The sequence below is a fragment of the Saccostrea cucullata genome, unplaced genomic scaffold (assembly GCF_032062105.1).
Source record: "Saccostrea cucullata isolate Sc308-1 unplaced genomic scaffold, CSIRO_AGI_Scuc_v1 ctg8208, whole genome shotgun sequence".
Classification (NCBI taxonomy): domain Eukaryota; kingdom Metazoa; phylum Mollusca; class Bivalvia; order Ostreida; family Ostreidae; genus Saccostrea; species Saccostrea cuccullata.
The window spans coordinates 1-15,401 of NW_026926818.1; the positions used below are offsets into that span (position 1 = coordinate 1).

Sequence of the window (15,401 nt, forward strand, 5' to 3'; positions counted from 1 at the left end):
ACTGACACGAAAAAGCAGTTCTTTTTTTTTTTGTTAAAGCTCTTCATATTTAAAATTATTATTAGTATTTATTTTCTTTAAGTAAAACCAAGTAGGAATAATATACATTTGAGATTTTTCTATTAAATCAGTTTAATGACCTTGTCAGCAAATACAATCAATCATCGAAAATGCTGACTGACGTTTTTCATACTAATTGTTAGTCCATTATTTATGCACTGAATTGACGACGGATTTTTCCGTTGTTTCCCAATCATGGCAAGGAGCACACGGCGGGTGTGACCGGTCGGCAGAGAATGTTCACTCCTCCATGGCACCTGATCCCACCTTTGATGTTTTGGAGGTCTATTTTGTATTGTTTTATGGACTTTTGATCATGAATATTGATCGTAATCTTAATGTGTTACATTTAAGAAAATGAACAGTGATCATGCCTAAATATCTCATAAAACATTACAAGTTTGAGATGTGGGACAAACACGGTCCCCTAGACACAACAGAGGGGGGGGGGGGTCAGGTGCTTTGGAGAAGATAGCATCCCTTGTTAACCTTTTTTTATAGCATTCGATATTTAACGTGATTTTCATTTTAAATGCTGTTGTTGTTTTTTTTTAAATGTTTTCTTATGGTTTTAAATAATTCTTTTTTTTTTGTTTTATGGGTTATTTTCTTAATCTTCGGGGCATCTTCAAAATGAAGAATAAACTATTGAAACAGTTCGGTGTGATAATGATTAGTGGGCGTCAGACCCTCATCTGACGGTTCCGACACAAATTAGACCCGGCCAAATATTACTAATTAGTTTGACACGTATTGGTGTGTGTTCCCTGATTAAGTTGATTTATTTATCAGCAAACAGACCAGGAAAATGCCCAAGTCCGGTCTTCTTGGTTTCTGCAGGGATAACTATATATGTTTCTTATAAATACGCCTGTAAGAAATCAAAATTAATGTTGAATGAAATTAAAATGTTTTTCGCAAAAAAACAAAATGTAAAACGGTAGATAATATTTTTATCATTCAATGATAAATTCAAAGAACTGACACATTGTAAGAAATGGTATATTTTGCATTTTTCTTTCTTTTTATATATTTCCATTCTATTTCCTGTACAATTAAGCATTCCGTTTACCAGTGATTATGTATATCTGTTTCGTGTCATATTGAGGCTCTAATCTAAAATGAGGGAATCGCGTTCTTTCTGTGTAATTTTTAATATATACATTTACCAAAATAAAAATAAAAAATAACTTTAAAAACTATCTAGGATGTATGGTGAATATTGATATTTTAAATTTTTTTTTAACATGCATACCTTTCTTTTGGAAATGGGATGCATCTTCTGACATAAAGAGAAGTCTTGTACATGTTTCTAACAATGACAGTCTTCAACAATAATGGTTGTGTGGTGTATTACTGTCTGGGGACCCTCTGTCCGCGAGAATTAGTAAACCCGATCTAATAAAATACTCACTAACTCTCACACACTCTGCCTCATTAGATTATTTTGTCATTAGGGTGACAACAGGTATAATTTAATATCACCCAAGGTTCCTTCCGCAAGGCACATGCACTAATTAATGATTAAATACTTTAATTGTGAACTTTCTTTGGGAATAGAAAGCTCAGTAAAAGAATGAAATTCATTCAACTTTTCCTCTTATTTTCAAAGTTCATTTTCAAGTAAAATAGAGAGCATTTTAGTACTAACCTTTATCTTTGCTTTAAGTTGGGGACCACCAAATCATTCTTAATATATCAAAAAAAAATTATCAAAAAGTGTCTTATTAAATGGTAAAATTGTCTGTAAACTAGGAAATATATACATGTGTTTGAGTTGTATTCTTTTTTGTCCCTTTTTGAGACAAAATGTAATAGCCAAATCTCTCGAAATTCTTTCGCAAATGTTCTTCAAGATATAAGGTACAATGAGAATATATCCAAGCACTTTTGATTACATTTGTTTGTATCAGAATTAATAAATCTTTAAATTTTTAGATGAAAGATTTTGGAGAAATAAACTCAAAGATCTATTCAGAATCCTTCATGGTTGAGGGACCAATTTCGATTTTGGAAGAAAGAAAGACATATATGACAGAAAGTGAAACAGAGGATTCTGTATTCCTTTATCAAGATATGGGCATCAAGCACCGAAAGAGTCGAGACCAAGAGAATCTGACCCTGACCAGGGAGGAGAGGCGCCGGAGACGGCGGGCCACACAGAAATACCGGACCGCCCACGCCACGAGGGAGCGGGTCAGGGTGGAGGCTTTTAATTACGCATTTGCCGACCTTAGGAAATTACTACCTACCTTACCACCAGATAAGAAACTGTCTAAAATAGAAATTTTGCGATTAGCAATTTGTTATATATCATACCTTAAACATGTTCTTGAAATGGCGTAGAAAGCTATTTCATTTAATTTTGTTAAGGTAATGATTTGTTGTGACTCGCCTATTATTATTCTTGGTAAAATGACAAACTCTAATTCCATGCAAGACAGATGAAAAATAAGCTCTATACAAAACGATTTGTCGATTTAAGATGGTTTTAGGAATTAAGGAATCCAACTGTCTCTTTGTTCTAATTAGGAAGAAGTTGTAGCCATCGCTACATCCCCGGAATAACCGCTAGGGGAAAATTCGATACTTTCCGGCAATGAAAAGATACTTCTTATCTTCTAAAAGCGGCTTAGGACTCTCTGTGTCGTTTATTTGACTGCGGATTTTAATTGGTACGGTAATTTTAGTGTAATTGAAGGCGGCAGAGTCTTCCGTCCAACATAAAAAGGGGGCGGATCCCGCCATATGTTCAATTGAATAAAATGTAATTATCGCTAACTCTCACGTGAGCTTGATCTTTCACCACGTGTCTCGTAGGTTTGGCTCATTGTTAATGAAATAAATAATAATAGATCTCCCAACAAAAATTGTTGTTCTACGATTTGATACTTCTAAATTTTATTGCCATTGTACATGCTGCATTAGACTTCAAATGTGACATGTTCAGATCATATTTTCTATTGTCATCCAGGTATAAAAAAAAAATACGTATAGATTCATTTGGCGACATTGAATGTTAACATGAAGACATTAATATAATGTGCTCGTTATGCGGAGATGGGAAAATTTCATGCCTTATCTTTTTGGTTTTGTTTTGATTTTAATGTCACACCAACAAAGATAACATATACATGACAACATTTTTTGCTTATATGAATATACATAAATGTATATAACAATTTTTTTTTTTCATTTGATAAAAAAAAGTTTCAGTTTCTTTTTTATTTAAAACCAAATAATGTGCTAAATTCCTGGGAGTTTTATTTTTCAATTTGAACAAATCAAATTGGGAAAATAAAAACAACTACGTATATAAAGATACGTTTTGTGTATTTCTTATTTATAAGAATATTTCTTATTGATATGTATTTATGATAAGGATTGATTGATTGATTGATTGATTGATTGATTTATTCATTTATTTATTTATTTATTTATTTATTTAGCTTTATAGACATAATATCGTTATCTCAAAAATAAATAATATATTACTTTGAATTATTCTCTCTTATAAAAATAATTTAGATAACATTCTCTCATGCTTTTTAATGAATAATGATACCTTTACCAAAAAAAATGTTTAAAAAAAGCATATCTGCAAAAAAGAATTAAGAAACAGTTTGATTACAAATAATTCTGCATTGATTTTATTTAAATATTTGTGTATTATATAATCTATTTTCTAACCAGGAGCTACTCCTGGGAAAAATGGGTATTGGTGAAACTTTAGATCCTCTATAATTGTGAGGATGCACACTCCTCCATGGCACCTGATCCCATCTCTGATGTTTTGGAGGTCCATGTTTGCTCTGCTCCTATTTTATATTGTTTTATGGACTTCTGATCTTGAATACTGTTCGTATCTCCATATATTTCATTCCTTCTTCCAATTCAAACTTCTCAAACTTATGAAGCAATATATCTTCATCATCTGCATAGAGGGCTTACATCTTTCAGTTGATTCAATACGCAAGAGCATGTATGAACATTTCTTAAAACAAGTCAAGTATTTGACAATCAAGATGCTGAAACAAGTCTATTAGCAGTCTTGTTTTAAGTCCTCATTTCGTGGACGATACAATGACCTTGTCACCAAATATTATTTATAATTATGTCATATGAGGTCTGATGTTTTGTTTTTTTTAATTCTAATTGTTAGGCCATTATACACACACGGAATTGTGACCAGTCGCAGGTCAGCAGGGGATACTCACTCCTCCATTGCACGGCTGATCCCACCTGTAATGTTTTGTAAATCCGTGTTTGCTCTGCTCGTATTTTGTATTGTTACTTTTGAGCTTGTTTGCTGCTCGTTATGTCCATATATTCCATTCCTAAAATATAAGTAAATTCAAATCCTTAATAAAAGAAATCGTTACATTATCTAAACCACTGTCCATGAAAAGAACTTCATTGGAGATCTTTATAATAAATAATCATCAGTAATTCGCAAATTTACGAAACCAATACCAAAAAAAAATTAAAAAAAAAAATAAAGTCAACTTTTTAGGTAAAGTCTCTGTATTTTTAAAGAATAGTATTAACCTTGCATTTAGATAAGAATACATAAAATCAAAGTGCATGATATTAACCTTGATATTTAATTTATTCTTAGGATTACGTATTTTAGAATACTAATCACTCATTGATTTCTTTTATCTAAAATCCCCTGTCAATATCCCCTTAACATAATATACGTCTTTGTATTGAAATTTTAAAAAAAAAACTATCAATGTATATCAGCATAAAGCTGAGGTGGAGCTGCTGACTCTATAAATGAAAATTGTCACCTATTTTTCTGATTTCTAGATTATTTAGCAAAATCAATTTATACTTGTATTAAATTACAATGTTTCTTTTCTCGTTTTAGTTGAAACAATATCAATATTTTAAGCAATAACTTTAAGTACATATTTTTTTCATATGTTTTGTTTGCAGATTTTAGGATCTAACCAAAATTTAACATATAGAGAAATAAACATTAACTTTTAAAAACAAAATTAATCATTGTAGTAAAAAATAAATAGCTTTTAGCCCATACACACAGGCACTTGTTTCAGGAATAAATTTTTAACCCATAGTATAGTAATGCGTTATTATTATACTATGGGTTAAAAATCTATTTCCGAAACAAGTGCCTGTGTTCATACAGTATAAATGACGTTTGTTGATACTGTTGAAATCCATGCAATATCAATTAATTTTCCAGTAGCCGGTTTAGATATTAACCATTCTTAGTTTAAGAATCAGTTGGGAGACACTATAAACTATAAATGCCAAAAGCAGAGGAAAGGGAAATGTCACTACATATAAGGAAATTTGACGTTGGAAAAGCCGAAGTCGTCCCGTTTGTCTTATAGCTACTTGTTAGTTGGCCATTGACGTATATTGACAGTATACATAACACAGTATGATTATGAAAATTAGGCTCTGTAGTGTCTTTATTTCGCATTCAATGGGATATATGGAGTTGACATACGAATGAAATAACCCTGATGAGTCGTCAATATAAATCAAGACAAGGGGGAGTTTTCTTCTTCACGTGAATGATTTTGAATTAAATCTGCTTCGAAAGAATACCCGGTACACAGGAAAAATGTCCACATGTGTTAAACATATGTTTGGTTTCACACGTGTTCAACACATGTTTTATACATGTAATACATGTGTGTAAATAAACACACGTAAAATATGTGTTTCATTTATATGTAAAACATATATAATATACACATGTTATACACCTGTGAGATAATATATATGTTAAACACATGTTTTTCACCACACATGTATAACACGTATTATATATATGTAATATATGTGTGCGAAAATACAGATGAATTATGCATGTCTAATTTATATAAAATATATGTGTATTCATATACATATGTTATACACATGTCAAGTTTTATTTCATATGTGTATGTACATTAATTCAAAAGAATTTGTAAATGTTAGTAAAATTTTACTCATGTAAAGTTTTACTTTGTTTATCCCCCCCCCCCTTTCCCTTCTAAAAAAAACTTTCACAATTTTTTTTCTGTAATAATGCATTTATCAGACAAAATTGAAAAAGAATGAATTCATTTTCTTTTCATTTTAAATCTTTTGGGCTTGGCTTACTTCTTGAGTAAAATTAAAATAATTCCGTATTTGTCTCCGGGCCGGTTTTGTCTTTTATCGGATGAAAATGTACATCATTTTTGACGTCACTGCTGCAGCAGACGTGGTGGGTGTATTGGAAAGGTAAGTGATCTCCAAACAATTTTTAAAAGACTTTTAATTCATATTGTTTAAATATCATTTCATTATAGATACAGGTGCGTATGAACTTTCTATAACATATAATACTCTTAATTATCATTGTGACTTGTCATGCATTTCGTAAACCTAACGATAGTGATCTGTAAGTAATTTTGGTGAAAAATGTTTCTGACTGAATGAAAGCACGGGCACTGGAAGTTAATGTAAATATATATTATGTGTATGTATAAAAAAGACCCTTCTTTTTTTATACATACACATACTATATATTTATACATGTATTAACTTCCAGTGCCCGTGAATGTAAGCGGTTACATGTTAGGCTAAAGGCATTACTATTTTCATTTTGTATAATTTTTATACAGGTAAGTAATTTGGGATAAATTTGTTTCTGAATGAACGTTAACATTACATGTTAGGCTACTTTTTAAAGGCATTATTGGTTTTCCGTTTGTTACGTACTGATATGAAAGTGAAAGTAGAAACCTTGAAACCATTGTGACTGTCAGTTGGTGTTTATGTATGTTGAGATGGCTGTCAAGTCGATTTTTTCATCAACTTAATAACAAGTGTTTGTTTTTATGGCCTATAGATGCATGCAGTAACTTGAGTTCAGTGTCACATTTGCTGCGTCTAAAAAGCCCAAAGCTGATAAGACTGGCGATTGATCCTAAAGCTGATTTGACAGATGATTGCATCATCGCAATATTAAAGGTAAAAATAAATACTTGCAATAAAAAATCAAAGTAAACATCTGTAATGACTCCTTCATGACAAAATATTTCTTGATACATTGTAATTTCTTTTTGTTCCTTTATAATTCTACATTGTATTGTTTGCACGACTTCATAAATAATAAGTCCAACTCAATGCTACAATAATTTTATTCTATATTATAAAACGGTTTTAATCCAGTGCACTTTTAAAATATGGAAAATATGAATAGAATTTGCTGGCTTTAAAAGCTATGAAACTGGTACATGTACTGTAAATGACTTCAGGGGGGGGGGGGGGTTATTGAATTTTTGAATTTCAGTTAAAAATTAATAATATTAACAGTGACATCCAACTTTCAAGGTACAAGTGCATGTGTATATGTGTTGATTGTTGAAAGTACATCAGCTAGCTAATCCATTGGATATTTACATCTATTATGTACCAGTATTCATTACCTGACATTTATTATTTTTTTCCAACACTAGAGAACATAGTTTCTGGTAAAATGTAAGATATTAATTAAGACTATTAAGAACCTACAAACATGTACTCTCTCTTTTTTATAGTTGTAGTTTTGTAGTTTAATTAAGTTTTAGTTATGCTTAGAAGATATCTACTGCGTGAATATTTGTTTTACAGGTTCAATATACAGTCAGCGTCTCATAAGAATAAATCCCAAGATCCAAGACTTGCTTAAAAGCTTAATTAAGGTAACTACACACTGTTAAATAAACTTTGTTATATTCTTCCCAACAACGTTTGGGATATCCTGGAATCACACTGTCTGTTTTTCTGCCTGTCTACTTCTCTGTAGTATTTTTTGTCCAAAAATAAAAAAATATTTGTGTCAGAATCTTCTCAAATTTTGGCAATATGAATTAGTAATACTGTTTGAACATTCCAAATTTAATTGTCAAAATCCAAAAAAAAAAATGCTTTTTATGACTTTATTATGAAGCATATCTTCCAACAGTGTAATTGTCTTGCAAATTACATCATAGGATTCCACTAAACACCTAGTATAGCATATATAACATTAGTTTTATCTCTTATCATATCTCTGTTGGTGAATTGGGCATACATTTGTTTGCTGAACTTTAATATTTCTTGTAGAATTGATTTTGTAATTTAAGAATTGTTTTATTTTTACTTTTGAAATTTTTGTAGAGACCATTCTGTGCCACAAAGAAATTGTTCAGGAAAGGGAGAAATGGTGGATTTGCATTTTGGGTACAGTTCAAAGAGAGTTCAAAATGGTCAAGCTCATGGAAGATCAGAGGGAGGACAACTGAAGAAAACTGAAAGATACAGAAGGAAAAAGAACAAGAAAATGTATGAAATAATTATGAAATTGGGAGGATGTACACAATCTTGTCTGCATTTGACCTGTAAAGATTTAATTCCCATTCTTATTTGTATGCTGTAATATCAAATAACTTGATTTTTCATAAATTTACCATAGAGAATACATGACAAATGTTATATGTGATATTTCAATTTTGCTTTGGACACTTTCATGTCAAATCATATAAATTATAAAAAAGTACATGGACTAATTATGTTATTCATTTGTACATGTATGCATGTTTAACTATTTAATCATTTTGTGGAAATCTTATAATTGTACTCAACTTAGAATATGTAAAATATATGTATCGACAAATGCTACTGACTTGTTTGTATACTTTCCTGTTTAGAAAGTACACTGAAAAATAAGTTATTTCTCTTGATGAAAATAATTTATCAAAAAAGTTGTGTAAGCATTTTAAGATATTAATTTTCAAATATTTAACCCATGATGATAGATCATTGGAATGTAATGGATTTTCATCTAAAGCAGAAATATCTGATTTTTAAATGTATACAAGAATGTGTTTTTCCTTGTGATAAATATTGAAAGAGAACACATGTAACTATTTCATATGATTTACATATGCTGCCCTTTTCATATGATTCACATATGTGGACAGACATGAAAAAAGTATAAAAATGATAAGTACAACAGTAATATTATACACGTATAATTCACATATAAAGTATAACATATATAAAACACATGTTTAACACATGTTACATATGTATAAATATACAATGTGTTCATTTTTACACATGTTAAACACATGTGAAACATATGTTTAACATGTGTAAAAATAAACACCCTATACATGTGTGCTCCTTTTATGTGTTTTACATGTGTAAAAAATATATGTTAAACACATGTTTAACATATGTTCAACACATGTGGACATTTTTCCTGTGTATATAACAGATCGGCTATTATTTTGTTTAAGAAATTTCAGTATCCTCTGGACTTATTTATGTTACCAACATTCTTTTATCTATTTTTATTTTTTTATTTATTTTTTTTTTTTTATAATTTTTGTTGATAAAATAAATTTGAAATTCACTGATCATATGCTATGAAAATTACCAGGTACTGAGATCCATTTTAATTTAAAAAAAAATGTTGCCTGTGATGTCAAAAAGTGCAGTTTTTAGTCTCTTGTGAGGAAAGGGTTGTTTAAGTTGCATTTTTAAAAAAGCAAACGTTTTGAAATCACAGTATTGGTTTCGGAAATATTTTTTGACTCCAAATTTTTAAAGTTCTTTTGAGGTTTTTGAATCTATATTAATATCACTTCTTGAATAAGTAATAGCAAAGAACTCTAAAGTTTCTCCCTAAAAGACATAAATACATTGAATCCATTATAACCTAGATAGACATACATATACTAAGCTGTTATTCGGATTGTGATTAAGACAGATGAATTATAGCTCTAATTGTTTGATGGAAGTTCTCGGGCGACACTACAGGCCTAATAACAGAGGATCACCTGAGTGGCACACATCACGCCGAATCAGTATCGACATGCGGTCCTACTTATTGCTCTCCTTCATTTCAATCTTACAGTTGGGTATATCACAAAGATTTATTCAAGAAGGAAATTTTAGAGGGCGAAAATCAGGTAAGATTTTCCTTGATTTTTTAAAATATTCCGTTAATATTATATTTTTTATTTCATGAGTCACGAAGAAATCACACACTATTTTTTGCAGGTTTCTGACAATCATTACCTTGTACACAACAGCAAATCGGTAATTAGGTTATACATGTACGTAGATATATCTAGGCGAACGGAAATGATTTATCATTTGTCTATATAAAAGATAAATATAAGCGTTCTACCTCAAAAGAGTACAATGTCTAAATAAAATTGTGATAATATACTACTTGTATCTTAAATGAATATAAATATAAAAACTATAAAGAAATTATCTTCATGTCTTTTTTTAAATTTATTTTTTAGTATAATTTTTTTTTTTTTTTTTTGCAAAAATAAAAGTGCAAATAATCAGAAACTTAAGAATACTTAGCATTGCAAAATCAATGCCCTGAACTGGCAAGGGCACTGGCCTCGTTTATAATGGCCAGAATGAATTTGTCTGAGAAGAATTGCTAGAAATACTTTATTACATTAAAGAGGAGAATATTTAAAATCAGACTCATGAATTGTGACGATAATGAACACTTCAATAAAGTAAACTTTAACAATTCAAATAATGGGTACATCAAACAATATGAATATCATTAAAGTACACATACTGTCCCAAGTACAGATATTTTAATTAAATAATTATATGTGAAACATGATATATATTTGTTTTAGTAATTTTTAAATTGCATTACGTAACTTTTTTAACCGAGGCAGACTACTGACAGATAAGTCAATGTTAAAAGGATTTCAACAACTTCGTTTAAAGTCAACATTTCGTAAATTTTGTGGTCGTTATAGTGACCCTGCTTACAAATTAATGGTCGTATTTCTGGATGGTCGTATTTCTAGATGACAGTGTATATACCAATTATACGTCTTCGGTTTATACCAGGTACTTAATTTGAACACTCAGTCTTCCTGTGTAGGACGGGTCGTGAGAGGATGCTTACACCTTCTTATCACCTTATTATACTGTAGAATTTGGGGGCTCTCTGTTTGGTGTCCTGTTGAGAGATTCTATCTGGGTTTTTTAAGGATCAATTACTGTTTGTTAACTTCAATTTTTTATGCATTAGTTGGTATAACGTTTTGCCTGTTTTTCTTGTACATCATTCAAATATCGAAATATCCTGAAAAAATAAGTACTGGCTAATTTTTCATGAGGTCAAAAAATACTCTCTTTTTCCTGTCGGAATTTTAAATTTATACTTATCAATTTCGAAAATCTCGAGGGTATCATTGAGAAATCTTGAAAAAAGATAAACCTTAATGAGACTAAATAATCATTTAATTATTAATAGGCCTACAAACATATATATGGTCTCTATTTAACTCACTTTTTTGAAAGTTTATATTTTGACCAATAATCCCTTAGTCTTTTATGAATATGAGTTGCAATTGATTATCAAGCATGTCATGATGATATTTTCATGATATAATTGACAGAAATACGATCAACAGGCACATTTATGAGTTTGTTAAAGAGATATTAGACATATTACATTAAAAATGTCGCCTATATAATCAGCAATATCATCTTTACAACAGCTGTAAGGGGAAAACCCTTCTAGGTCATTAGTCATTGATAAATATTTTACACGTTTTTTTTTCTGCGAAAAAACCTACGTAGAAGTCAATTAAGATGAATTAAGATAAAGTTTCTGCTGTTTAGTTGGACCTCAGTCGAGATAATTCATTACATACTAGGAGTACTCTTTCATTTATCAGGTCGCTCTGGACGCTTTGGAAGTCGATCGATCGGTCGGCCATGGCGAGATGTAGACTGGAAAACCCAGTATGATCACCTACGTAGGCACAGAAACAGGCGCTATCCGCCATGGGGACCTTACAGACCAGGACCAGGAATCTTACCCCCTGACGATATCACCCGACCCGTGACTCCTCCCGAGGAGGGTCCAGGAAACCCGGGGGTAGTGCAACCTAACCCACCCACAGACGCTATTCGAGCGTCTTTACCGTCTATCCGTACACAGCTTGGGGACATTTATTGTGCTGTATGCTGTCGGGTTCCCTGGTATTACTATAATAATTGTATAAGACGTTTCTGTGTAAGTCGTGGTCCAGACTGTCGTTCGTTTGGTTAGTACTTTCACATTATTGTGTCAGTTAAGGAATTTTTTTTGTTTGTTGAAAATTTGTTTTTGAAATAAATATAAAAGTATATATGTCTACATCTTATGATTTTATTTACATTGCAAAGGATATAATTATTAACCCCTTTTTATTGATGTAATTGAAAATCTGCATAAACATGAAATATAAAAAACATGCATATATATTTGCTTTAACTTTCCTTCTGAATGCAGTTGAATTTATTGACCGAAAAAAACTACACCTCAAGAATATGAAATTACTTTAATTTCAACAAAAAGGTTACATTTTATATTACAAAAATAAAATAAGACTTTTAAGCCTATATATAATTAAAGGCAGAAGGATAAATTCCATTATTTCTGTGGAACAATGTCAGAAGAAATCACAGTGTTTTATCTCAGTAACCACTAGTTGTCAGGACTTGGCACATTGGGAGTTCATACAAAACCGTACTAGACAGAGACTCTTTCTGAGGGTCAGGCCTTTACAACAGGCACTACAGAAGATGTCTAGTAACCGTGGAGTCAGTGTTACACCTGAAATAAAAGGGAAAACTTCACTTATTAAAACACTGCAAACAATGTTAAGCTAATTACCATAAAGGCAGTAGTACATCTATCATTAAAGGAAAAATCTTCAACATCTAGAAACACTGCAAACAAAGTTAAGTTACCGTAAGTCATAAGTACAATTGTAATAATGGTAGCAAAACAGTTAACTATAACAGTAGAAGCAGTAATACCGTTAATTTTTCAGGACTTGGGTGATCGGAAATTAAAAAAAAAAAAAAAATATATTTACGTGTGTTATTTTGTTGCTGTTACACATGCTTCATAATTATTGTATGAAAGATAACTAGAACTGTTACAACATTATAATTTATAGGCCTTTATAGGTAGCTGAAAATTATTCTGTAATATATTATAAACTTGATCAATAATTCGGCACCGTAAAAACCTCTTATTTGGCATTCAAATACGCATCCATTTATTTGGAATGGTAAAGTCGGTTTTAGGCACATCAGCATTGCCATATTTGAAAAAAAAGATGAAAAAGAGTTGCACTTACGGTTATATCGATGTAGGGAGATCTCCTCTCCGGCAAGCGTGTGTGATAAAATCATCAAATAAACAACAAACATGACTGCTATTTTGAAAACCATCTCAAATATTTCTCCTGAATTCTCACGCTACAGGGATATAAGCTCTTCATTCTGGGTGGGTCCGCCATTCACTGAAAATCCAACTTTCTATCATACAATGCATCACAGTTTTAGATGTTTCTCAATCTCTTGCAATCATCCAATTTCTAGCCATTCGTGACAGATTTGCATAATTTTTACGTCAGAATCATCCGGTCTCATTATTTTAGTGTCGTTTCAAAATGATCCTCTCATTTCAAATCAGATAACCTACATTTAAATGCTTTGAAAATTGTGATCGAAAGACAAAGTGTTTGCCTACATGGTAATAACAGTAGTATAATAGAATTACTTCTTGGTCAAATTCAAATTATAATATTTTTGGTAGGACTGAAAACCCAAAGAAAGATTGTCCAAATCGAGAAATGACGTGATCAGCGGGGCTATAGTTGTTAGGTGAAGAAGAACATGAACACGTGAGAGTATTATGTTTTAGAAGTCCGATATCTAGGCACTGTAAAGCTTGGAAGCATAGTGTATTTATAAGTAATACATGGTGTAGACTGTAACTTGACATAGAGTGGATTACACGACTAGACATTTTTTGTCATGAAGAAAATTACTTATATTAGTGTCCATTAAAACTGGAGACTTTAAAAGTCTTTGATTTTCAATACATGTATCTATACATGGTCGCTGTCGAGAAATCCAGAAATGTACTTTCTCTCACCTTTTTACCTACACCATTTTAAACTTTCAAAGGGCAGAGAAAACTTTATTGCATATGGTAAGAACTAACTGTTTATTTAAAGAAGTGAATCAAAACAGACATCGTATATCATGTATATGACAGATGTATTAATTGTAATACTAATGTCCGTCACTTCGCTAACATCGCTGTGTAATGTTAAAACGTCCTATCACATATTGCTACACGGGGACTTTAAAGATCCCCAACCCTTACGACATTGCCATTGCCACCATATGGAGAGGCCATGCCGAGTTTCTTGCTCCAGTATTCCTCTCGATCGCTGTCTACGGAAAGGAGAACACAGTGAAGGGCGATCTGTATTGATGATATTTTAACTCTCACTGACCATAGAACGATCACGTGGGTCAAAGCGGTTGTAGACAAGTTGGTGTCCTTTGTTGTCAATTAGAAATCTATGCCAAGATATTCTTTTTTTAAATTACTAGTAAACTCTTGGATTCACCGACATTAATAACGTTACATTCTATTCAGTAGACAGTTACAAAAAGATATTTTAAGCTAGGTTGCCAGTTCAAGAATAGATTGTAATCAAAACATCACAGATTTTACATTTTTGCAGAACATTTGGTTGACATGGTATCGGAAAAGAAATTTTCAAATATTTCCTTTTTTGTACAACCTTAAAGTTTACATGAAATATCGAAGAAATACTGTCTCATGTATTGTCAATTAACGATAGTTGTTTCCATTTTTGTGTCGATACGATATATCTTGGTGAGCTTGAAATAAAAGATACCACAGAGTCTGACACGTCTGTTTCATATTCAGATATTTTACTTGAAAAGGACGATAATGGCAATCTAACAACCAAGCTTTATGACAAGTGATTGATTGATTGATTGTATATTGTTTAACGTCCCTCTCGAGATTTTTTCACTCATATGGAGACGTCACCGTATGCAGATGAAGGGCTTCAAATTTAGACCGATACTCGGCACTCAGGGCCATTGAGCAGTGAGGGTTCTTTATCGTGCCAGCGCCTACCCTGACACGGGACCTACGTTTTTAAGGTCATATCCGAAAGATCCGTGACTTTCACTTCCGATGCTGAGCGCTTGGCGAAGGAACAGTCACTACCTATTTTACGTCTTAGGTTTGACGCGGCGCCGCGAACGAGAATCGATCCCGGGCCTCCCGATCACGAAGCGAACGGTCTACCACTAGGCTACCGTGAACGGTAAATGACTTTGACCTTCAATTGTCAACTTCCGTTATTTATGCAGCATATACCTCCGTCACCTGCATACGTGGTTCATACGCAAGAGCATGTTCTACGTATGAACAATTTCTAAAACGAGGTAAATTATTGACAAACAAGTTGATGAAACAAGAATAT

General features: G+C 31.8%; 2 protein-coding genes and 2 long non-coding RNA genes across 4 annotated transcripts; 3 read left to right on the top strand and 1 right to left on the bottom strand.

Annotated features, from left to right (window-relative positions):
• Window positions 1-1,378: 1,378 nt before the first annotated feature.
• Window positions 1,379-2,406, top strand: LOC134272723 (helix-loop-helix protein 15-like). Its single transcript, XM_062754922.1, has 2 exons — window positions 1,379-1,447; window positions 1,999-2,406. The coding sequence occupies exons 1-2, from the start codon at window positions 1,379-1,381 to the stop codon at window positions 2,404-2,406; spliced, it is 477 nt and encodes a 158-aa protein (XP_062610906.1).
• A 4,546-nt stretch (window positions 2,407-6,952) lies between these two features.
• On the top strand, window positions 6,953-8,876 carry LOC134272718 (uncharacterized). The gene is made up of 3 exons (XR_009993262.1): window positions 6,953-7,038; window positions 7,681-7,751; window positions 8,209-8,876. It is a non-coding gene; the product is annotated as an uncharacterized LOC134272718 (long non-coding RNA).
• A 951-nt stretch (window positions 8,877-9,827) lies between these two features.
• On the top strand, window positions 9,828-12,225 carry LOC134272720 (uncharacterized). Its single transcript, XM_062754919.1, has 2 exons — window positions 9,828-10,007; window positions 11,766-12,225. The coding sequence occupies exons 1-2, from the start codon at window positions 9,830-9,832 to the stop codon at window positions 12,140-12,142; spliced, it is 555 nt and encodes a 184-aa protein (XP_062610903.1). The 5' UTR covers window positions 9,828-9,829; the 3' UTR covers window positions 12,143-12,225.
• Window positions 12,226-12,398: 173 nt separating this feature from the next.
• Window positions 12,399-13,427, bottom strand: LOC134272721 (uncharacterized). Its single transcript, XR_009993263.1, has 2 exons — window positions 13,221-13,427; window positions 12,399-12,688 (listed from the first exon to the last, which is right to left on the bottom strand). It is a non-coding gene; the product is annotated as an uncharacterized LOC134272721 (long non-coding RNA).
• Between the last annotated feature and the right edge of the window lie 1,974 nt (window positions 13,428-15,401).